The sequence below is a fragment of the Nelumbo lutea genome, chromosome 1, assembly GCF_056320005.1.
Source record: "Nelumbo lutea isolate HS-2025 chromosome 1, American lotus-T2T, whole genome shotgun sequence".
NCBI classification, from domain to species: Eukaryota; Viridiplantae; Streptophyta; class Magnoliopsida; order Proteales; family Nelumbonaceae; genus Nelumbo; species Nelumbo lutea.
The window spans coordinates 127,352,233-127,378,032 of NC_142684.1; the positions used below are offsets into that span (position 1 = coordinate 127,352,233).

The following is a 25,800-nucleotide window of genomic DNA, read 5'->3' on the forward strand; positions in this document are numbered from 1 at the left end:
AATCAGGAACAAGCTTAGCTGAAATGCCCCACATGGGGCTGAAACACAGCAACAGTTTCTAACTTTCCAAGGTGGCCCCCACACAGACAGCCTATAATTGGTGAAAAATCCTGTTAGCTCAAAACGGCTGTCAGTCAGTCATTTGAAGGTCTGTCTCTTTGAATAGTTATTCGGAGCGCTTCAAACTTCAAAGCAGCTGAACCAGCTAAACTGAGCCTTCAGCTCAGCTCTTCCAAACAGATCGTAAGACTTAAAAAGAAAATGTTACATCGAAGTGTCCTCAAGAATCTGTCGAGTGTCAAAACTCTAATGCATCTCCTTCTAGGAGAAATGATGCAATATAGTAATCTTGTATACTTCAATACTGCTTTTGCAATTTATTTAACCTAATTAAGAATGTTTTCCAGTCATAAGAATGGCTATCGGTTTAAATGGATTATAAAATAATACAAATAATTAGCTTTACAGAATCAATTATATGCTGACTCGGAACAAATATATGTGACCGAGATTAGCTTATCATTCCTTGTGGTTAGAAATTGCCTCAGGAAGTTTGAATCTGGGAGGTCTATCAGCACCCTTCCTTGAGTACTCCCTCCATCTTCGAGAAGCAGCAGCAGCTCTCTTTGCTCTCTCTTCCAGGTCCTCTGCTACAAAAAAAAAAAGTTAATAGAGACCTAGAGATGTGCATGATACTAGTTACAGTTTCTGCTTTTTCGAGACCAAATCGTTTCTTACCAAAAAAAACAGTAAGCTCCCTTCTCCCCCTCTAATTTTTACAGCAGAATGGAACACAACCAAAATATATGAACATCACTCAAAAATTGATCTGATCGACAGATATGTGGTATCTCTTTGGGATGAAGACAAGGTCATTACTTGGAGATAACCTAATCCATTAAAGGTGGTGTATCATTAGAAGAAGATTACTTCCATTACAAGAGCAGGGGAAATTTGTCATGCAATGGGAGATGCTTTTCAACTTGATAAAATGCACCAATAAGGTTTACATTTTACGATATATCTAGTAACAATCTTACTGTTTCTGGATAGTAGAGGGCTATTACCCAATGATGGTCCCAGCTATCCGGGGTTTTGTAACAGGTAGACTGGATGCAAACCTAACCTTTGGCATAACAAAGTGGGCAGTGCAGCCTTAGGGGCTAAAAGCCTAAAACAACACAACACTTGATTAATACTTTTTGGATATCTATGGTTTGATTTTATTGTAAAGAGGCAATCTAGACTGATTTGAGTCTTCTGCAAGGACCCACTAGCCTATACCTTGTGTAGTTTCTCCAAAAATGCTGCAAATTGCAAAAAGAGAAGCACCAAGTTCTGGGAAGACTTGAAAGAATCACATCATTTTGTGCCACAAAATCAGAATCCTATCCATTTTAACCAGAAATCCTGGGTCACACAGATCAGCATCCTCCGGAGCTAGGCTGATACAGCATTTAACCAAGTAGATCGCATTATTGTAGAACAAGGCTGGTCTGTACTAGATTTTTTTCTTTTTTTGTTAACACTATCTGTTATACAATTAATCTATATAATAAAGAGCAGGCCCCGTGAAATGCAAATTAAACACATGGGAAGGTTAAGAAAATAGATAAACCATAACTATTTATCATCTATCTGGTAAGTTCAAAAACTTTAGTATTTTCTTTTATTATTTGATTATTTTGTCCACAATACCTGTATTTTGGTAGTCTTTTGGGTTTCCCCAGAGGTCACTCCAGTAAGATCCAGTTTTATCAGAATCCTTTTGCTTCATCATTCTCAATTTTTCCTTTTCCTGCAAAGGAGTACATGAAAGAAATGTCTTTGAAAATTAAGAAAAGGAAAAGAAAAAGTAGATGAAATGCATGGATCATAGGGAGCAATGTCCATGTGACATGAAATGAATTTTCTAATTCCTACACCAATGGCAGTTCATAAAGTTTGAGTGATCAAAGGTTCAAAATATTGATTTTTTTATTAATTTATTAGTGTTATAGAGGTAAGGTTTACTGGTTAAAAGGGTCAAAATAGTTAATAGTTTTAGTATAGAGTTTTAAAAATATGAAGTTAGAAGCATGTCATATTTCTTTCAGTGTAATTTTTAAGCGACAAGATTGTCTTTTTTGCATGATTTGGTATAATTAAGATAGGGTATGGAAGTCTATCCAATGAAACCAAACGGTTTGGATCTTTCCCTTTTTATCTTTTGGAGTTGTTTTTCAGTTTGTTTATTTGTAATAGGATTGATAAAGGTATTTTACTAGTCAGAGTCTTTATTTGAGAGTCCCTAAAGAATACATAACGCTTTGCCTTTAGTTTTTGAAATAATTTGAAGTTGTTTTGGGCCAGTTTCCTAGTTGAGTTTGGAGTTTTTGAAGGGAGATCTGAGCCCTTATATTGATTTTCTAAACAGTCATACTTGAAATTCAGAAGAAGATTACTTGATGAATAAATCTTTGGTTCAGAGAGTTCTTGTTGTAGCCATATAATTCTCCTTTATTTTCATCTCTCTCTTCTTCTTCTATGTAAGCTATCTCTTTGTTGTTTAATCTAACAGTAAGAGTTCTTTTTCTTTCTAGTCTCCTGCTCGTTCTTTGTTGGATAGCAAACTGTCAACTTGCTTCTCCATCTCTTATTACATATTATCTACTTTAACACCAAGAATATATCAAAGGTGAAAACCAAGCATTAGGTAGAGGTAAGATGTTAGTGAAAACCCGGGTAGAGCATTAGACTCCTTACCAATACTTTTGATTGCCTCTTTTCCCAACGGATGCTTGCCTGCCATATAAGTTAGAAATGCCAAGGCCATGTCAAAGAAAAAGCAACATAGAGCTAAAAATGATTTGGATGTCCACCATTATTCAATTTCATTCAGTTGACATTAATTGAGGTGATCTTCCAAATTCATTAAGCTGGCATATATGAAGGATGAATCATTGTAGCACCACCATTCCAAATCATGTAGGAACATCACTAGCAGAACTTCAAACTGATTCTCTTTCCCAAAATGTAAGTATTGGAGAAGAGAAGTTCTAAAGACAGTCCCTCTCTTGTAAAAGAATAAGACGGAAGTCTTAGGGTCTTTTTGGTCCACAGTCGGAATCGGAATCGAAATCCTTCGGAACCAGAATCGGAATGGTCTATTCCCATAGTCTGTTTGGTTCAGACAGGAATCGGAATGGGAATTGAAATCAGCTGGAATGGGATTGCATTCCCAAGGGAGGGGAGGGAATGGCCATTCCCTCAAATGGAGGAATGCCATTCCACCAGGAATGGGAGTGGGATTCCGATTCTGCCCAACCAAACAGTTGGAACCGGAATGGCCCATTCCATTGCCGATTCCAGATTCCTATTCCTGTGAACCAAACGGGACCTTAGATAATTAGCAATGCATGGTTATTGTTCTTTATGACATAATCCGGGCATGGTTATAAGAATGAGGTTGTATTGTGATGTCATGAGCCATCTAGTTAGCAAGGATCAAAATATCAATACGATACACCCCATACAAGCATATCGTATCAGTATTTGTGGACCCCAAAATGCATAGATACACCGATACAATAATGGTTCCAGGATTTTAAAACTTCAGAGGGTGTATAAGCATCTGATGCTTATAAAATAAAAAAATAAACAAAGGGTATCAGCCATATTGATATGCATCGGTACCCACTTTTTGGTGTCAAACATATCAATATTTTGATCCTTTCCTGTTAGTGAATGAAAATTCTTTCCATCCTAGAGCTAGAAACATGAAACAACATATAAGCATATACTTCAGATTTACAATTGCTCTTTCGTCCCTCTTAAACTACTTTGAACAAAGTGGCAACAGAAGCTACCCCATCAGTGAAAATACTGTTTTTTATAAGTGAAAAAAATTACTGTTAATGACAACTACCTTTGAAAAAAAAAAAAAAAAAACAAGAGAACCATCAAAGACCCTTAAAACAGTAAAACCTATATATATCAAAATGTGAATGGTTGATGATTAATCAGTCTGTCAGGAAAAAGATCGAAGAAGAAACTATTATTTTGCTGTTATATTCTTGTTTTTCTTTCTTTTTCTTTTTTAAGGTTAGGCCAATTATCAAAAATTAATCCTGGAAGTACTTGAAAAACCAGTAAGGCATACCATTCTGAAAACGTCAACTGATGAAGTTCCCATTCCTGAAAGCATCAATGCAACCTGCACAGCCCAAATTTTATCCAATTTAACTTTCATTTAAAATGAAATCAGTTAAGATAGAAATGCTATCTTCACATCAAAGGGAAACAAAAAATGGGAACTTTTACAATTGTCTAGCCACAGCAATGCCTAAAGCCAATTAGAGCAAGTTGGCATAACTAAGGAAACATAGGTCACATAAAATTGATGCCATTAAATGTTAAAATTTAATACAAACATGGAAATATTCTCACCAAAAAGTTAACTAGTAATCCTGAGAGGAAAAACTTGGAGTGCATGTCACTTCTTGAACAATTTGGGAGTGTCTTGGAGCACACTTAAAAAGCTTTCTTCCTCTTATTTTCCTACTTTAATAAGGAGCAGCAAAACAAAGTGTTGGTTCGGCTGTTATTAGTGTTTAAGTTAGTCTTATTAGTGTCTTATGTTCTTAGTTATTGGGCCCAAACATGTTTAATGTTTTAATTGTTTTATTTGTCTAGGTGTCCCATCACTAATTAGGGGCATTATAGTCTGTTCATGTAATTATTTTATAATCATCTATATAAACTTGTTGGGTCGGCTGAAGAGGACATGCCGCCTCTCTCAGATCTTCTTCTCCCTCTTCTTCGGCTGCTGTAATCCAGCAAACATTGTATCGGAGCAAGGTTCATTTGTCCGATTACAGCAGCAACCTTTTGACCCTTCTCTTTTCCTCTCTTTTCTGTCTTGGTCACTGTGAAGAGCCCTAGGGCTGACCGTAGAGCACAGCAAGGTCTGTATCTAGGGTTTCTCCTAGTTGTAGGGCCCAAGGGAAGTTTGTTCCAGAAATCGATGCCCTACTAGACACCTTACAGCAGGAAGTAGCCATTCGGCTGCTAAGAGAGATCTGTGTGGAACAGATCTAGGTGGAAGGGCTGACTTCAACAGTCCTAGTTCGGTTCGTACAGTTGGTCACAGTCTACTACAGAAGAAATCAAAGTCCAGTCCAGTCCAGAAGAGTTCAGCACTGTACAGAAGTGGAGTGTTCTTGGTTTCAGTTCTGTTACAAGGATTTTTCAGGCCTGCAACAGCTTCAGTAAGTCTGAAATTGTGCTCTTTGTACTGAGTTTTTCAATTGTGACCATTGTAAGAGGAAGGAGATGTCTTCAATATCGGGAGAAGTGTCTTCTAGGGATAATAGACCTGGTGGGAGGTCTCCTAATCTGGAAAATCCAAATCTACACAGCTTGCAGATCACCAGTGTGCTGTTAGATGAATATAATTTCAGAGAATGGTCTGTTTCAGCCATGCTCTTCATTACTTCCCAGGATCTTACGGGTTATCTTGATGGACAGAAGAAGGAACCTACAGTGGGTAGTGCGGAGTATGCAGTATGGCATAGGGAAAGTGCTATTGTTATGTCCTGGCTGCTTACTTCAATGACTTCAAGAGTGGCCATGACTGTTCAACACTTTCCGACTGCTACTAAGATTTGGGAGAAAGTCTATAAAACCTATGAACAGAGAAAGAACAATGCCAGAATTTATAGGCTGAACCAAGCCATCGCTGCATTGAGACAAGGAGACATGACAGTTGCAACATATTTTGCAACCCTAGAAGGATTATGGGAAGAACTCGATCACCATCTTATTCTTGATTGGGAGAATGCAAAATACAAGGAGAGGCATGATAAACAAATTGAGGAGGGTAGAGCCTTTAAGTTCTTGGCTGGCTTAAACCCAATGTTTGAGAGCATAAGGTCTCAAATTTTGGGAAGGGATGAACTGCCAAATTTACATCATGTCTATAATCTAGTAAGGAATGAAGAGGTTAGGAGGAAAGAGATGCAAGTTGACACTCAAACACAGCCAGCCGAACAGCCTGTTGAACATTCAACCCTAATTTCTTCAAACCAAAAGGGGAGCAAGCATTCAAACAAGAGGCATCTTAAGTGCTCTCATTGTGGTGGTGAAAGGCATGTAAAAGAGACTTGTTGGGTTCTATATCTTCATCTGAAACCAGCTGCTTTAAGGAAAGACAGGAAGCCCCAGAAGAATCAAACAGCAAGTGGGAATCATGTTACGAGTCAGAGTGGTGATAGCTCAAAGAACACACCTACAGTTGCATCTTCTCCCATGGGACAGACTGCTAATTTCCCCACATCCGAATCCTTGGGTTTCAATGCTGATGAAGTAGAGATCCTTAGTCGGGCCTTAACCCATCTAAGGACTAATTATCTTGCTTCCACCTCTCTTGCCAAATCAGGTATTGTCTCTGCTTATAGTACAACTAGTTCTATTGACTCTACTTCTTGGATTATTGATTTTGGTGCCACTGACCACATGACACACATGTCCTCTTTATTTTCTTCTTACCAATTGATGTCTGACCAAGATAAGATGAGAGTTGCTGACAGTTCTCTCTCCACCATCTCGGGGAAAGGGGGAGTTGACCTAAGCAAGAACCTCTCTCTTAAATCTGTTCTACATGTTCCCAATCTTACTTCCAATCTCTTATCTATTTCGAAGCTTACCAAGAATTTAAATTGTAGTGTAACTTTCTTTCCTACTCATTGTATCTTTCAGGACAGATTGACGAAGAGAATGATTGGGAGCGGTCATGAGTGTGGAGGTCTCTACTATTTTGATGCAGACATAAGTTCGGCCTTACAATAATCTGCAACCAGTAGTAAGAATAATGTGGAGTCAATAGCTAGGTTACACTTGTGGCATGCTAGGCTAGGTTATTTACCTTTTTCATCATTGTAAGCACTATTTCCTGAATTATTTAAGGATATTTCGAGTCAAAGTTTAGTTTGTGAAGTGTGTCAGTTGTCAAAACAATGTAGAACCCTTTATCCAATTTCTAGTAATGAAATTCAAGCTCCTTTTGATTTGGTCCATTCTGATGTTTGGGGCCCTTCACCCCTTGTTTCTATGGATGGCTTTCGTTACTTTATTAGTTTTATTGATCATTGTTCACAATGCACATGGATCTACTTGTTAAAAGGACGTGATGAAGTGCCACGGATAACCATGGCATTTTGTAAAATGGTTGAGACTCAATTTGACAAGAAGATTAAGCAATTCCGTTCAGACAATGCTGTGGAATATTTCGAAAGATCCTTGAACCTATTCATGGAGGATGCTGGCATGATACATCAGTCGTCTTGTGCTAGTACCCCTCAATAGAATGGGGTTGCTGAGCGCAAAAATAGAGACTTATTGGAGACCGCTCGAGATTTATTATTTCAGCACAAGGTGCCCAAGCACTACTGGTCTCAAGCTGTCCTTACCGCACCATATCTGATAAATCGGATGCCATCCAAGGTGTTGGGTATGAAAACTCCTTTCTTTGTCCTTTGCCCTAATCTTTCAGATTTTCCTCTTCCACCTAGAGTCTTTGGTTGTGTGTGCTTTATACATGTTAAGGATCCAAAGAAGTCCAAGTTGGACCATAAGGCTACGAAAGGAATCTTTCTAGGGTACTCTCCTACCCAGAAAGGTTATAAGTGTTATGATCCCATCACCAAGAAGAAGTATGTCACAAAATATGTGATATTTTTTTAGTCTCACTCCTATTTTCATTCTTCCCATAATCTTCTTCAGGGGGAGACTAGTGGGATGGAAGAGGATTCTTCTTTGGGTTCTCCTTCCCCCTCCTGTTTTGTGCCTCTCTCTGCCTCGGGCCTTCCATCCTCTCCTCCTGATCCTCCTAGTTGTAGCATCCCAGGTGAACCTAGTGAGGCTCCCATTACTCTTGTTACCACTGTTGATGTTGCAGATGTAACTGGAGACACCAGTAAGCAACAGAAAGATATAAGAATCACCTACAACAGAAGGAAGAAAGACCCTCCAACTCATGGCAGCAATCAATCGGACTCGGATCAATCTGCCTCAGCAACTTCAGGTAATCCCATCCCTCATACTTCTGATTGGATCTCCCTATTTCTCTTCGTAAGTCTACCCACTCTTGTCCGACACCCCATTGTTGAATTTGTCTCTTACTCATGTTTATCTCCTCGTTATTATTCCTTTGTGTCTGCTCTCTCCTTAGTGCATGTTCCTACTAGGTACTCAAAAACAGTGTCTGATCCAAGATGGAAAGAGGCTATGACTGAGGAAATGAAAGCCCTAATGAAAGTGAAGACTTGGGAATTAGTGGATCTACCAGAAGGGAAGAGCACTGTAGGATGCAAGTGGGTGTTCACTATAAAGCATAGGGAGGATGGGTCCATTGAAAGATTCAAGGCCAGACTTGTGGCAAAGGGGTTTACTCAAAAGGAAGGGATTGACTACAAAGAGACCTTTGCTCCAGTCGCGAAGCTCAACACAATCCGGGTCTTATTGTCATTGGCTGCAAATTTCTCGTGGGAGCTACATCAGTTGGATGTAAAAAATGCTTTTCTAAATGGTGATCTACGTGAAGAAGTATTTATGGATCCTCCACCAGGTTATGGCTTTGATGGGAAAGTATATAAACTGAGGAAAGCATTATATGGCCTTAAGCAGTCTCCTCGGGCTTGGTTTGAGAGACTTTGTGGGGCCATGAAAAGAGTGGGATACACTCAAAGTGGTGCAGATCATACTTTGTTCATGAGGAAACAAAATAGCCGACTTACAGTGTTAATCATCTATGTGGATGATATGGTGATTATAGGGGATGATCTGGAAGAGATAAAAAGATTAAAGGAATTCTTGGCTTTTGAGTTTGAGATCAAAGACTTGGGCTATCTGAGATACTTCCTTGGAATTGAAGTTGCTAGATCAAAAGAGGGAATTTATATATGTCAGCAGAAGTATGTCCTTGACCTACTAGGGAGACAGGCATGATGGGGTGTAGACCAGTAGATACTCCAATAGAGCATAACCATGGTCTACAGGAATCAATTGGAGAGGACAATGTTGATAGAGAAAGATACCAAAAACTGGTAGGCAAGCTGATATATTTGTCTCTCACTCGACCGAATATTGCTTATGTTGTACATGTAGTCAGCCAGTTCATGCACTCTCCAAAGATTCCTCATATGAGAGCAGTGAAAAGAATTCTCAGATACTTGAAAACTTGCCCAGGAAAAGGAATTCTATTCAAAAAACACAACAAAATTGAAACTGAAGCATATACTGATGCAGATTGGGCTAGCTCTATTAGGGATAGGAAGTCTACTTCTGGGTATTGCACATTTATTGGAGGAAATCTGGTTACATGGCGAAATAAAAAGTAGAATGTGGTTGTCAGATCGAATGCAGAGGCTGAATATCGAGCTATGGCCCATGGTGTTGCAGAACTGTTGTGGCTTAGAACCCTTCTTGGTGAGCTCGGGGTAAAAGTCGAGTGTCCTCTCAGGCTGTACTGTGACAACAAGGCTGCCATCAACATTGCAAATAATCCAGTTTAACATGATAGGACGAAGCACATTGAGATTGACCGACACTTCGTTAGAGAAAGAATTGTCTCAAGAGAACTCTGCATTCCTTATACTCCTTCCGAGATGCAGATTGCAGATGTGTTAACTAAAGAACTAGCTTCAACGAAGTTCTCAGACTTACTTGGCAAGCTAAACATGATTGACATCCATGCTTAGCTTGAGGGGGAGTGTTGGTTCAGCTGTTATTAGTGTTTAAGTTAGTCTTATTAGTGTCTTATGTTCTTAGTTATTGGGCCCAAACATGTTTAATGTTTTAATTGTTTTATTTGTCTAGGTGTCCCATCACTAATCAGGGGCATTCTAGTCTGTTCATGTAATTATTTTATAATCATCTATATAAACTTGTTGGGTCAGCTGAAGAGGACACGCTGCCTCTCTCAAATCTTCTTCTCTTCTTCTTCTTCTCCCTCTTCTTCGGCTGCTGTAATCCAGCAAACACAAAGTAGTTTCTGCATATCTAAAAAGAGTTCCTTAGAAACTTCTACCCAACTTTCGAAAAAAATGCTATGATTAATCCCATTTAAAACATTTTGAGTATAAATAACATTGGAAGGATGAAGCCTTGATTTATCTGGCTATTTACTCAACCCATTCCATATCCTATACATTACAATTATTCCTCCTTCAGTAAGTACAAAGCATAGCGTAAAGCAAGTTATCCTCCATTAGATAGGGGTCAAATGCTTTGATTAACCATGTAGCATGTGAAAACGTCTATTTTTATTAACTTGCAATAGTTGGTGCGTCCACAAAATAACCTAGTATATACATGTTTCAGATAATCAAAAAAGAACCAAAAGCAGAAGACAGTCAAAGGTCCAATATCCAGAAACCAAGAATAAAGGACTTGTGAAACAGCAGCAGTACTAATAAATCTGACATCATATCCTACTGTTGAATCAACCTCACATGTTCGAGGGAAGAGTACAGAGTTAATTATTAGCTCCTAAGTTTCAAGCCAATCTCAAATGTTGTCAAAGAAACTTTCAATTGGAGCTTCTAGAGATTGCTCTAAAATCCAGAAAAGTAATAGTTGAAAATTACACCTATAGTAATTCAGATAATGCAAGAAAAGAAGAAAAGAGAGAAAGAGAAAGAAGAAGAAAAGACGTTTCAGCAATAGGTTGTGGAAGAAGAAAAGAAGGGAAGAGAGAAAAGAAGAATTCAAGCCTCTCTCTCTAGCCCCCCTTCATCACTTTTATTAATAATTCTAAACCTGAGTACAATTACTTGGATGCCCTTAATGGGGCGGCCAGCACTAAAGAGATAATTAAAGAAAATAAAAGAAGGCCCATAAGGCCCATAACTAAGAAACATAACTTTTAAACACTACTTAAAAGAAATAAAGAACACTAGGGCCCATTCGGCCCATTCTCACTACAGTAATCAATTTCAAGCCAAACATCAAAATAATTATGGTTTGACCAGTGTACCCCATGTCTCAAATCTCACAGATATTGATTAAGGGTAGTTTCTAGTTTATTTGATGTGCATGGTTCAGGCTTAGCTTTTGAGACAAAAAGATTGGTCTGTATGTGGTACTGAAGTTACTTTGAGTCATCAACTAACGGTAGTTCAACACCATAAGCTAACCAATATTTTTGGCATCAATCATATTTACACCAAGGAACTGGATGCCCCACTTTACTTCAGACAGCATCAATACAATCATGAGATGGACAGAGCTCCACCTTCTAATTGTAATCCAGTTGCTTGTGTTATTCATTGGTATTTTCATGACCAACAGCCAGAGCCCATAAAAGATCACAAGAAAATACCAACTAAAATTTCAGTAAAGCAATCTATCAATGTAATACTAGCAGAAGTGCATCCCCCCCACTTGAAAGACAGCTAAGAGGTAGAGAAGAAGACTGAAGTAAGGAGTAAATCAAGGCCAAGAAGACCATGAAAAAAAGAGTAATTGAATAATCAGGTGACTAATGTACAAGGATTTCCATGTATAAAATAAGCAGTTTAGACAGTGGAGTCCATATTCATAACTTTATGTCCAGTTATTTAGGATTGATGCAATAATATCTTCACTGACACCAAACAAACTGCTTTGATGAATCTTTACTGAGTAATTGGACAATGTAACTTTCTTCTGCACTTCCACAAGGTCAGATGAGAACATTCTTATTATTCACAATCCAAAAGAAAAAATTTAGCCAATAATCCTTCATGCACATTAGGGCACTTTAATTATTAGTACAAGGATAAACAAATCTTACAACCAGAGCATCTAGCATAATGAAACTAAATTGATTGAACTTTGAATAATAAATTTTGGCTATCCCTTGGTGGAATCTAATAATGAGTGCATATTATTTATCAATGTTACCCCTCATAAATTGAAAATGAATGATTAGAGAACCCAATACCAGAAGTTTGTGAACATAGTGGGCAATTACATGACAGTATCAAAGAAAGCAAATCATCACCATAATAGTATTAAAGAAAAATTAATACTGGTTTTAAAATAGGAGAATTGCAAGAAATTGTGATGTATCTTACATTTACTCTTTCTACCCTGCGCATTTCATCTTCAAGAAGAGATAATTGTGCAGCAGAGGTCCAATGAATGCAATCAACTGGGCTGAGAAAGCAGTGAATAGGTTATTCAACTAAGAACAGATTCTAAATCTGGCATAAAAACTTGTATATACACAGTGAACATCAAATGAAACATATGGTAATAAATTATTGACAACAATTTACAAATTCACTTAGAGAATGAGGTGTCAGATTTATAATGATTTTAATCACAATAAATATAGATAGATTTGAAAAGTAATACAAGTAGTTTTTTGCTAATATCGTGTAATTCAAACTTAAAAAGCTTGGCATACAAATAAACTCCTCTAAGCCAAAAACCGTCCCAACAACTAAATTCAGTATTTCATCCCACAAGCTTACACTCCTATACCCCAGAGTTGCAACCAAAAAACACCGAAAACTTTTCAAAAAGTAATAGGATAGAAGATTCAGACTTTCTTCATCTTAATATGCTTAGAAAGAGAAGAAAAACAGTTCCAAATAAAGAAATAAAAATCTGATTAGAAAATGAAGAACAAAAAGAAGACAGCAAGAAGAGAAGAAGAGGAAGAGAACGATGGAAGAGAAAGGGATGAAAGAGAAGAGTTGTTTGTACTCTCACTCCTTTCCCTAATCCTTTTTAATTAAAAAGATCAATCACTAATTAACAGGAATTACAAGTAAGCCCTTAGTGGGGCAGCTAGCTAATTAAAACAAATGAAACTATTGCTAACAGGCCCATTAACAAAACAGAACATAAACAAAAATAAACACCACAACTGTGGACTATGGGCCATTCAGCTTCTCTACACATCCCCTCGAGTTGAGCATAGATGTCAATCATGCCCAGCTTGCTTGTATCATGTTGTAGCTTCGCCTTGGAGACTCCTTTGGTAAGAATGTCAGCTAACTATTCTTCAGATGCAATGAAAGGTAAACAAACTTCTCCAAAAGCCACTCTTTCTCGGATGAAATGCCTATCAACTTCAATATGCTTCGTTCTATCATGTTGTATAGGATTATGGGCAATGTTAATGGCAGCTTGATTGTCACAATACAGCATTAGTGGTCTCTCATACTCAACACCCAATTCCTCCATCATGAACTGAAGCCAAAGCAACTCAGAAACTCCATGAGCCATAGCTCTGTACTCTTCCTCAGCAAAAAATCTAGCAACCACTGATTGTTTCTTGCTCCTCCAAGAAACAATATTACCTGCAATCATACTACAGTACCCCAAAGTTGACCTCTTATCATCAATGTTACCTACCTAGCCAGCATTTGTATAGACTTCCAATTTCATGTGGCCATGCTTAAAAAAAAGAATACCTTTCCCTAGAGTACTCCTCAAGTAATGCTGCCAAATGTGTATCTCTAGGGGCATGCATGAACTGGCTAATGCAACTAACAGCATATACAATGTCAGGGCAAGTCATACATAGATATAGCAGTTTCCCTAACAACCTTTGAAACACTCCCCTATCGTTTAATAGTTCTCCATCAGAAGCAGAAAGCTTGTGACAAGTATCAACAGGGGTAGCCACCGGTCTTGCTCCCATTTTACCTGTTTTAGTGAGCAAGTCTAGCACATACTTGCATTGGGATATAAAGATGCCATCTTTAGAACAAGCCACCTCAATACCTAAGAAATACCTCAATTCCCCATATCTTTGATCTCAAACTATGCATTGAGGAAGGCTTTTAGGTTATCAATCCATGTCACATCAATGTCAATCGCTATAATGTCATCCACATAGACTACAAGGTATACCACTAATGAGCCTCTCCTCTTCACAAAGAGGGTATGATCAGACTAATTATGTGTAACCAATGTTAACAAGAGCAGCCCTAAACCTCTCAAACCAAGATCTAAGTGACTGTTTGATCCCATAGAGAGACTTCTTCAGCTTGCACACCTTACCTTGCATATCTGGGTCATACATCCCTAGTGGGAGAGACATATAAACCTCCTCGTATAACTCTCCATTCAAGAAGGCATTTTTTACATCTAACTAATAGAGGGACCAATCTGAATGAGCTGTCAAAGATAGTAAAACCCTCACAGAGGTCATCTTTGCAAATGAGGCAAAAATCTCCAAGTAGTCAATCCCATACGTCTATGCATAGCCTTTTGCAACCAAACCAGGCTTTGTACCTCTCAATGGAACCATCAGAATGATATTCGATGGTATACACCAACTTACAGCCATTGGCTCCTTTCCTTCAGGCAAATCAACCACTTCCCATGTGTTATTCCAATGTAGTGCCTCTATCTCGGTTTTCATAGCATCCCTCCATTCTGGTGTAGAGAGTGCTTCTAATACAGACCTGGGTATAGGGTGAGAAGAAACAAAGGAAATGAAGGAATAATATGAAGGAGAAATAAGACCATAAGAAAGGTGTTTAGAAATACAATGTGTAGTACATTTCCGTTTACCTTTTCTAATGGCAATAGGAACATTGAGGTTGGGGAAGGGGGCTGTAGCCTGCAAGGGTGTAAGCTCAATACTTATTGTCTCTCTAATAACTGGAAGTGTAGAAGGCTCATGTGATATTGGAAAAACAATATGCTCACTCCTGGTCTTTTGCCACTGGTACCACTTGTGAATAGTAGGATGATGAGGAAGCAGTAGTGGAGAAACAGGAATAGTGGAGGGACTAGGGGATGATTATTCACCTCTAGACTCAACAGGAATCAGAAGGGGGAGTGCAAACAACTGTGACAAATACTCCCCCTGAAATAAACCATAGAAAGGAGTAGACTCAGCAGAAGTGACATCCATTAAGACAAAATGAGTCCCACTACTAGGATCAAAGCAACAATAACCCTCCCGTGTGGAAACATAACCAAGGAAAATGCACTTATGAGCCTTTGGCTCAAACTTATGTCTCTGGGTACTAGAAATGCGTACATAGCAGGTAGAAACAAAAACTCAAAAGGGGAAGAGAAATAAAGCTCCTTATTTGATAAAGAAGATTAAGATGAGACTTAAAGCCCAAAACTCTAGATGGCATACGATTGATTAGGTATGTTGCTCTGAGAATAGCATCCCCCCAAAACTTTGTAGGAACATGTGAAGCAAATAAAATGTTCCTTGCAACTTCAACTATATGACGATTCTTCCTCTTAGCTACTCCATTTTGTTATGGAGTACGAACATAGGAGCTATGGTAGATAACCCCAAAGTTAGTGAGATAAGAAGTTTTCTTAAAATATTCGTTTGCATTACCGGACCGAAATATCTTGATTCTTGTATTAAACTGGGTAAGGACAAATTCATGGAATTGTTTCACAAGTTTGGGAACCTCATCACAAGATCTCATAAAAAATAACCAAGTACACTGAGAAAAATCGTCAATGAACAAGATAAAATATCGATAGCCACCCATAAAAGTCAAGTGGTACAGCCCCCACACATCAGAGTGCACAATATGAAAAGGAAAAGTGGATCTCTTATTACTCAAAGAATAAGTGTTTCTACAATGTTTTGATAACTGACATGACTCACAATGAAGACTAGACATGCTAATTCCTTTGAACAACTCTAGAAATAAATGACCCAATGTGGAAAAAGGATAAATGACCCAAACAAAAATGGCATAACATGACACAACTAAAAGACTCTAAAGAAGTAGACCCAAAAGAAACTCTCTCAGGCTATCATTGGCTTTGTCCAAGAGTATCTAGCAGATATATTCCATTCACCTCATGGTCACTCCCAATCACTTTCTAAGACTTTAGGTCATAACAAACACAATAAGAAGGAAAAAAGTTATACTACAGTTTAAGGATTTAGTTAGACTGCTCACTGAGATCAAATTAGTGTGCAGCTTAGGGACATGAAGGATAAAGGTAAGGGAAAGGGATTAGGCAGCCTTGATGACTCCCTTGCCAAAGATGGGAGCAAGAGAGCCATCAACAAGGATAATCTCATCACAGACATAAAGTAAGTCATAAGAACTAAACAAGGTAGAAATGCTGGTCATATGATCAGAAGCTCCAGAATCTATAATCCAAGGGATCTACGATTACCTGAAATGGCTACATGGTTGGCAGTAGCATGTATACCTGAATGAGAAAATGCAGACGTAGTTGGATTGCCTGAAGAATTGAAGGAGGTGGCTGCACTCTCAAGATGGCTAATCATCCTCCCATATTTCTCATACTCGGCCTTCATAATAGCTAACTGCTCGCTAGCAACTTTCTCATCAGTTGCACTCCTATCATTATCTGGAACTATGGCTGCAGTGGCATTCCCAGTCTTCCCATTTTCTGCCTTCTTTTTAAAATGAGGTGGAAGAAGGTTTGGATGCACCTTCCAAACCTGAGACAAAGATACATTGTCTTTAGCCACCTTAGGTTTGGATGCACCTCCTTCCCTGTAGCCACCTTAGGTTTCACCGCCATATTAGCAAAGTGGTCAACTAGAATTGCCCCTTCAACCTGAACCAACCTCCTACTCTCCTCACTACTCACCATGGCATAAACCTGAGACAAAGATACATTGTCTTTAGCTAGGATATTCTGCCTAGTAATGTCAATTTTGGATTCAACCCTATCAGGAATTCAAAGACTCTATTCTACTCAACCAATTTCCTATATGTTTCTGCATCCATTGTACTTTCCCAGACAACAGTTTCCATGAGATCTATCTCTTGCCACAAGGATTTCAGCATTGAGAAATAGACTGCTAAAGGTCCCTCCCCCTGTCTCAGATTGTTCACATCACTTCTTAACTTATATGCTCTAGCCACATTCAATTTTTGTGAATAGGTTTCAGCAACACAGTTCCATATCTCCTTACCAGAATTCATCCATAGATAGTATTGACTAATTTGGGGTTGCATCGATTTCACTAACCACCCAATAACAGTGTAATTCTCTTGCAACTATTTTTCATGAGATAGGTCATCTTCTTTTGGTGCTTTCTTGCTATCAGAAATATATCACCACTTGCCTCTACTACAAACATGTATCTTTACTAATTGTTACCATGCTAGATAATTAGTCCCATCGAGCTTGACTATGGTCACACCCAATAAAGAGCCTACTAGTGCTCCTAAAACCTGTCTGGACTCTGAGCCCAACTTATTTTCAACTCCAGAACCATCCATCTTCCTCAAAAAAAAAAAAAAAAAAAAAACCAAAACAATTTTTAGATGAAAAATAAGGAAGATAGAAAAGAAAAATACCAAGTACCAACCTTCACAGATCCCCAACAGTATAGCTGCACCTTACTCGACACCCAAGAGAAATAGAGAAATAGCAGCCACTCCTTGTAGGCTTCAAAGAACCAAACTCTGCTTGGAGCGATCTTCAAGAGAACCAAAAAGGGCCCCTTCAACCACTAAGCGCCAAGGTGAAGCCTCCTGTGGGACCCGCAACCAAAAATCCCTAGTTGATTAAGGTTTTGGGAAAAATTCCAAAAATTGTTTGAAAGGTGAACAGAGTATCTTCTTTTCTCCAAGAACCCACTACCAACTAGGCTGAATATCTCCTTCAATCAATCATTGATTCAGTTCTCCATATACACTGTGTATGGGATTAAAAGAAAGAAGAAAAAAGAGGCCTGCTCTGATACCAAGAAGAAAAACAGTTCCAAATAAAGAAATAAAAATCTGATTAGAAGATGAAGAAACAAAAAGGAGACAGCAAGAAGAGAAGAAGAGCAAGAGAACGATGGAAGAGAAAGGGAAGAAAGAGAAGAGTTGTTTGTACTCTCACTCCTTTCCATAATCCTTTTAATTAAAAAGATTAATCACTAATTAACCCTTAGTGGGGTGGCTAGCTAATTAAAACATAAGAAACTAATGATAATAGACCCATTAACAGAACAAAACATAAACAAAAAACAAACAACATAACTGTGGGCTATGGGCCATTCGGCCCATCTTCACTACAAAAAGCAACTCAAGTACTCATAGAAACTAGAAGGCAAAAATTTTGTTCAACATTGTGTACACTTTGGCATCCACTTCAAACCAAATATAGATGTCCCTTCTAATCTAAAAAAAATTGTATAGGGGAATTGGAAATCACAATAATACATAAAAATACTTTAAAACAAAGGATCTCTTGAAAGAAATGTTTTAAATGTGGAGGCATGACGTGAGGCGTTCCACTACCTAGAGGTGTGAGGTGTAGTTCAAAACGCAAGAGGCGTAAGCCTCCCAAACACAAGGAAGCATAAGCCTCCTTAAGAGGAGGGAGGTTAGGAGGAGGAAGGGGAGGAGGATGAAGAGGAAGGGGGCTCATTTTTTCTTTATTTTTAATAAAGATCTTTTATATTAAGAAGAATAAAGATGCATAACATTAGTTGAAAGGGGGGGTCTTGTCGAAGCAGAGGCGGGGGTGGGGACAAACCACTTTCTTTCCCCTCCCTTTCCTTTTCTTTTCTTTCCTTTTCTCTTTTTTTTTCTTCTCTTTCTTTTTCTTTCCCTTCCCTTTCCTTTCCTTTTCCTTTTTTTTTTCTTTTTTCTTTTTTTTTCTATCTTTTTATATAAGAGATGTGCATGAGGCGTACGCCTCATGAAAAAAGCACATGAGGCATACACCTCAGAGGTGTCAGTGCCTCTAGCATACGCCTCAGGGCGTTTTGGGAGCACCTCGCCTGAAGGCACGCCTCCAAGCGTATGCCTCCCACGCCTTTTAAAACACTTCTTCAAAGACTTCCTAAAGGTAGACTTTTCTTATCCATTGCAATTTTCTTTTACCGAAGTAAAAAATTCAAACGCAAATGGGAACCAAGTAATTTTTAGGTTTCTATTATAAATATAGATGGAAAACAGGAGACATGAAATCAACTCGCCCGAGAATAAAACAGGTAGCTTGGTAAATCAACTTGCAAGTCAACATGAATCAATTTCTTTATGGTGTAATGTAAACAGATAAAACGGAGTAAATGTGAGAACAAATTATAGAAATTGGGAAATGGGAGGAGTAGATAAATACTCGGTCAAACACAAGAATAGAATACTGGGTGTAGAATAGCAATAGAGAAAACAATAACTTGAGAGAAAGGGAAGCGAACGAGAGAGAGTGCTGGGTTCAGGGTTAGTAAACATGATACTATTCAAGTAGAATTTGTATTTATCAGTTTCGATCAAAACTTATAGAAGTACAAGAAAAACCTATGAGTTCAGCATATTTCCAGAGAATAAAACTTGATCCCATGCATTGTAATTTATCAAAACTAGATCATTATCTTGTATTTCAAGAGAATAATTCAATTTTGTACATCAAGTAACCGGATATAAAAATAAGTTTCAACTAGCCGGTTCTGAAGTACAATTATATTTGGGCTCACATGACAAGCTCTAAGTTCAAGTACTTTAATATTATAAATTTGTTACTCATACAAGTGTTAATAATAAAACTATATTCTTGTTTATGTTTTGGGATATTTCCACTTATATAGTCCTCCAATGTCTTATATGAATATAAATTCCAGATCATTTTAAAGGCAAACACCAAATTAGACCGGAGGAGTGGGACCATGCCATAAAACCTGAACCTAGACATACCAACCAGACCAACCTGACTTCTCCTGTGCAACATTTAAATTACTTCACTATTGAACTCATTCACTTGTCAAAGTTGAACTCAAGATCTTCTTCATTGTAGTAAAAAATCAACATTTTTGAAATGACAATCATCAAAGTGCAAAGGCATTTGTTATCATTTCTTTTCTTTATCCAGCACAAACAACAGGAACACAAGCATCTTAATGAACAAATGCATTGCAAAGCTAATACTTAAAAGTATAACTTTTAATGTCAAAAGTGATGGTTCTAGGCTTAGATTTTCTATTAATGTTAAATGTGCAATATAAAAGACAAAAATAAATATGAGAGTACAAGTTTTAATGTTTCTCATAAAAGCAACAAAAATGAATGCAAACCTCTTTAAAAATATTTCTGACATATCATATGAAGTACCTGAAGTACTTACCAACTATCAATGGCTTGTTGAACTAATTCAAGGTTTCCAGACTGGCTACAGACTCTGGCTCTACCGTATTCTTCCTCAATTTTGAATACATCTGGGGCTACATTGGCACAATTTTTACAGCCTAAAAATACAGATCACAGAATAACTACAATGTCAATCATGAGGGCCCTTTATATGCCATGCATAATGGTTTCTTCACAATATGCATTTATCACTTACTTCGTCCCCATCTCTGCATCATACAAATGTATGGCAATAAAATGGGGAATCAAAGAATGAAAAAGTTTGGAAATATGGTAAAGTAGAAAGATGAGAAAAAACTGTTCTTCTTATTAATTCAGATGACCAGAAAATAACTAAATGGAAAAATCCCCGTACCTATGCAACTAAACTCATCGACAAATGCATGATCCTTTGGGCTTGAATCATCCACAAAAGGGTTAATTGCCGTCAATGCATACCCATGAATTTCATCATAAACCATACGCTGCACAGGGTCACTGAGTACCTGCACTGCGATGATCCTGATTAACCCAAAGAAAAGGAAGAACCTCAGACAACTAGATTTTAGATTATCCCAGTTGCATTTTTGGAACCCACCGCATAAACTTCATTGATGAAAATGCAGAAATTTGTGGTCTCTGGATCATTGCCACTCAAGTCTGGATGGCAGGCTTTCATGCAGTCATAGTAAGCTTTCTTAATCTGCTCTGGCGTTGCATCAGGCAACTGGCAACATTGTCCAACAAATTATGAGAATCTTATAAAAAGATAAAATGGTTGCTAAACAATAAACAGAGAATAGAAAAGTTTGAAACGCCACAAAATAATTTTGTGAAGACAGTTATTGCAATGAACAGACCACCTGCACACAGTTGTTAACTCAGAATGTCCAAATGCTAAGTGAGAGAACTCAGTATATACATCATATACCATAATGAAATACTAATTTACACTCCCTTATCAAGGGTACTCTTGTAAAAATTACCATTATAATCTCAATGAAATAGTTGTATGGTGAGGGAGTTGATAGACTCAATTAACCCTTCTAAACTCTCAGTTCTCTCTTCTCTTCTTCCTCTGTTTTTCTTTTTTTCTATGGTTCTTCTAATAATTTAGTTTCCTACAATTACAATCACTTGGCATCAAAGAAGAGAGTCAAGATCTTGAGGACTGCTTGTGGGTTTTCCAAGCACCAAGGCCATAGGGCTGTCACCACCAGCTATGCAGTTCTCATTTCAACTGACCAAATCAATTTAAGTTTGTTGGTTTTAAATTTTTTACGATTTCTTGTGAACTTTCCACAAATTTTTTACTGGTTTTTGAAGGCTTTGAGATTTAAGTAAGGATGAGAGAGAGAGAGAGAATATGAACCATTATTCTCATTTTTTCCATCAGATAATGCCATGTTTATATTTGTGGATGCCCATCCCCAATGATTCCAAAGCCAAAGCCACTTCACCTAATGTGTCCATCATGGAGGTCATGGGGATAATCTTACTGTGAAAATTACAACAGTAAAATTGGATAACACAAGCTAATTTGGATTGTTCTAACCTGTCAGGAAGTAGAAGCAAAGCATGTGATAGAAGACCAAGGCTCTAAACTCCAAGGTCCTCAGTATGAGAAATAGGAGCATAAAAACTTCACGATCATGTCATGGTTCTATCTTCAGTGTTTTCTTTCTTATCTTAAATAGTTCTAGTTCATCTGTGTACTTTTCCTGAACTTAGATTTAGGATCTTTTTTCATCATTACTCTACTTCATTTTATTTTTCACTTTTTTGCATATTTCTTTTTGGGCAAGTGGTTCTTAATCTCTCCAATGTAGACAACACCAGTTTAACCTGTTCTATGGCCTGCAAAACAATATCATCTGTTAAAATGCCATATCAACTAGCACTTCACATCATTATAAGAATGTATAAGGTGGTCTGTACTTTCATGGATCCTCATGTTAGGACAGTATAGTGTATGTCTTTCTGCTCATTGATTGAAGTTCATCGTAACTGAATCAGTTATATTCACCACAGACTCAGAAACACGGCAATAGTAGGTCATTGTCCTAATTTTCCTCATAAGTTAGTTAGAAGAGATAAAAAGGAATACCTATGTTATCCTTCCGTTCTTTTTTCCCAAAGAGACTCCTTACGAGTTGAAACAGACTATTACAATTTTCACCTTGGTGAGAAATAAACTAGGTTCCATTGCTACTAAATCAAATATAGACATGCTCAAAACATAATAGGAAAAACCATTCACCCCACTCTACAAGAATCATATAAAAACAAAACTTAGAAGTGTAACCATTTGGGATCGACTGCTACCTAAGATTGATCAATTCTTTATCTACATATGGCCTATATAACACTACAATGTTATCAGCACCAGACGACCTTTTGCAGTGAACAGATCGAGCAATTACAACAATAGGATCAAGCAAGGTTCAAAATTGGTTCAGGAGAACCGGTCTAGGACCCCTCCATCCCCTGAACCGGTCACACCACCGATACACGCACTGTAGGGCATATCAGAAGGGTCCCGAAACGATACGTATCAGCCAATACGGGCCGATATGTAACCATACTTTGAACCTTGGGATCAGGTCGTCTGTCCACTCCTACAGAAGCATATTGGGAATCGATGTGAATGGCAATCATCATTTGACAAACTTTATAACCAAAGTTTAGCAACTGTTTCAAAATGGGTCACTGAAACTTTGGAAAAGCTCTGAATTTGAAAATGGGGATACTGAAACTTTGGAGAAGCTTTGAATCGCGTCTGAATAAACATCAATCAAACCCATTGGATTTAATCTATTATGAGAAATATCAATTCCAGGTCAGAAACGTAAACAGAAAGAAAGTAGCTAACGAAAATAGAACAGTTACCAATCCCAACACAGTGTAGTAACCATCGACGAATTCCTCCTGTAAAGTGAAGTCGCTGTTGATGGTAGCCTTGATCTTGCAGCATCGTCGCCGGCCACCAACGCTCATCCATGGGCTGTTGTTCCTCGCTAACGCGCGCCACCGGCTTCTAGAACAAGAGAACTGTGATGGGTTCTGGAATGCGAGAGCGTCGGTGCAGACGGTAGATAGTAGTTTGGCCATCAATCCCAGAACCAGAAAACTGAAAGAGCTTCCGCTTACTGACTCGCAGTGTTCGTTTCTTTGTGAAACCAGGAAATAGGAATACTAGCGGGAGAGAAGCTGGAAATAAAGATATTTATTTTTAAAATAAAATTACGAAAATATTGAGGACGAGAAAATTCGCCACTTAGACGAGCGAAATTCTTTCACTGCTGACATGGCACTCTCTAGACCATTTATTTTCCTTAAGTTTTACTAGTTTGACAATGCACGAGACTTCCTGCCCAGTGCCCACTAGCCGACACGTGTTAGTGCTTGTTTTGGCTCATTTCCCACGCGCCTAACTGATGTGGAGATATTGAACCCGGCCATATAGTAGACCTGCACCCAACCAACCAATTATTCATAAAATAAAATAAAATACAATACATGTATTCCAAATTTCCAATTATGCAACGTCAACTGATCCGATTTAGCACGCCCATCTAAACTCGAGTCCGATTCGAAACCCGAATGAGGTTCAGTTAACCCGACCCGTTCACATCCCTATGGCCCATCATCTCTGTTGGGTTAGTGAAAACGTACAGAAGACGGGAGTTAAAAGTGATGCTGAAGGCTGAAACCTGAAGGGGAATTTATTTGACCGACTGAAACGAGGACTATCAATTTCAATGGACTTTAGCTCTCGTGGCGTGCAAGGCTCTCTGGAGAGAGACCGATTAGGATAGATTCTGGCTTCCTATAACGTGCACGTCATTGGTTAAAGTCATAATTGTGGGCCACATATGCAACCCAGCAAATCAAGGCACTGTTTTGGAAGCTATCGTTCAGCCGTTCACCGCGCATTAAGGGCAAACGACAAACCACAGATGACAGATGTCAATGTATAGGGTTTGGTTCGGGATAGGATGGAGCGGAACTCTGTCCCAAACCGATTATTATTCGGTTCTATATAATAAACTCAGAAGCAAATCAACTGTTAAGCAGGATAAATGGGTCTGACCCGATTTATATTTGACATAATGATATCTACAGTTACTTATGATAATATAATGGAAATTTTCAGATTTCTCCACCTCACAAATTTTTTATTTATTTATATAATTGGAAACTCACAAGTGGAGAATTTGACGTGATAAAGGGGTTACTGTATTATAGATCAATACATAGGGATTAGGAAAATACAATCAAAAAATAAATAAAAATTTGTGACATGGTATTTAATATTTTTTTGTTATATAACCTTAAATAAAAATGGCATTTAGTCAATTATTTATATGTTGATAGCACAAGTTATTTTAACCAAAATTATGTTGTGCACTGTCTTTGAAATTTATACTTTTAGACATAAAATATAACAAAAAATTACACAAAAACGGGAGTCCTCATTATTAATTATATAACCAATTCTAAACAGTAAAAACCAATTCTAATCCAAATATCAATTAAGACACAAACCATATTTGTTCGTTCAATTTGATTCTATCGAATAGACCTGAGTCATTGACAAGTCTAACAAATCTAGAATAAAATTATTCAACATTGCTCCTCTTGGTTATGAATTAGATTCAATTTGATCCAAACCTTATTAAATTGGATTTGTACTGTTTATTATAATTAAGATAAATTATAAAGGCCTCCTATACTATGGGGTTTGTGACAAAGACCCCCTGTACTTTATTTTGCAATAAAAGTCCCCTTATACTATGACCGTGAGACAAAGACCCCTTTTCGTTATTCTTCCATCCAAAATGTCCATTGTCATTTTTTTTAATTTCCATACTATCCTTGCAATGGCAGATTTCTCATGATTTTGAGTCAGGCAAGACAAAACTTGTCTGTGCTTTGAATGCACCTCAGCCTTTATGATCGAACCGTCTCCAAGCTTGAACCCAGGAGTAACTGGAAATCCCAAAATCAGAATAAATTAGTTAAAATGAGCTAACCAGAAAATTGTTAAAGGAAAAAAAAAGTAGAGAATAGTACATACCTGAAATATTTGATCCTTGTTTGTCTAATTTCTTATTATCCAAATGGGGCATTTTGTCAGCATCACAAATCGAATAATTTTGCAACTCCGACTTCGGAATCGGCCAACCTGGTGAAGGCGGCGAGGATGCCTCTTCTGAACTACTATGGTTCCGTTCTTCATTCGTAGTCCCAACAGACGTCAAAATATCATAGCTTGAACTGCTATCCTGAGACTCTTCAACGGAATCCGTAAATGACTCAGTTTCCCGTCGGCCGGAAAACTCGATGACACTTTCCATGTACAAAGGATGAAATTCAGCTCCTCTGATTGCCTGAAAATGGCATGGAGCCGGCTCGAACGCGAAGGCCAGCAAGTGAAGCAACCAAAACCACCTTGGCCATTGCCAAGAACTCTTCGTAAAACTCACTCCTCGGGTGGTTGCCCGTCGAAATCACTCGGCGCTATAGTTTGTGTTTTACTAAAACATCCCCTATAGTTTCCAATCAACTTATTTAATCCACCTTCCATTAGATGAAATTGGAAAATGATAATTTTAACACTAACGTCCATTCAAATAAATTTAATCAAAATAAACTAAAAACAAAAATATCATTTTCGCCCCTTATAAAACATGGATAACCACTCTATTCAGTCAATTTTGTTTTCTAT

At 37.9% G+C, this 25,800-nt stretch overlaps 1 protein-coding gene and 1 long non-coding RNA gene across 5 annotated transcripts; both read right to left on the bottom strand.

Annotated features, from left to right (window-relative positions):
- Window positions 1–349: 349 nt before the first annotated feature.
- On the bottom strand, window positions 350–23,292 carry LOC148877437 (chaperone protein dnaJ C76, chloroplastic-like). 4 transcript variants are annotated; one of them, XM_088941157.1, is made up of 9 exons: window positions 22,959–23,292; window positions 20,668–20,796; window positions 20,446–20,575; window positions 20,068–20,188; window positions 12,096–12,177; window positions 4,142–4,195; window positions 2,746–2,784; window positions 1,699–1,798; window positions 350–647 (listed from the first exon to the last, which is right to left on the bottom strand). In XM_088941157.1, exons 1-9 carry the CDS (start codon window positions 23,178–23,180, stop codon window positions 520–522), a joined length of 1,005 nt encoding a protein of 334 aa, XP_088797283.1. In that variant the 5' UTR covers window positions 23,181–23,292; the 3' UTR covers window positions 350–519. The 4 variants fall into 4 exon arrangements, with proteins under 4 accessions (XP_088797283.1, XP_088797275.1, XP_088797288.1 ...); XM_088941149.1 differs by having other exon boundaries at window positions 350–650; window positions 22,959–23,271; XM_088941162.1 differs by lacking the exon at window positions 2,746–2,784 and having other exon boundaries at window positions 350–650; window positions 22,959–23,272.
- Window positions 23,293–24,744: 1,452 nt separating this feature from the next.
- Window positions 24,745–25,518, bottom strand: LOC148877438 (uncharacterized). Its single transcript, XR_016100890.1, has 2 exons — window positions 25,150–25,518; window positions 24,745–25,061 (listed from the first exon to the last, which is right to left on the bottom strand). It is a non-coding gene; the product is annotated as an uncharacterized LOC148877438 (long non-coding RNA).
- Window positions 25,519–25,800: the final 282 nt, after the last annotated feature.

Excerpts from the sequence above, each read along its gene's own strand:
- LOC148877437 (XM_088941149.1), bottom strand. The coding sequence starts at position 23,180 with ATGGCCAAACTACTATCTACCGTCTGCACCGACGCTCTCGCATTCCAG. Across the intron at positions 4,196-12,095 it reads GCAGGGTAGAAAGAGTAAAT|GTTGCATTGATGCTTTCAGG; the intron begins GTAAGATACATC and ends TGGGCTGTGCAG. Across the intron at positions 1,799-2,745 it reads AGAGGCAATCAAAAGTATTG|GAAAAGGAAAAATTGAGAAT; the intron begins GTAAGGAGTCTA and ends ACTCCTTTGCAG.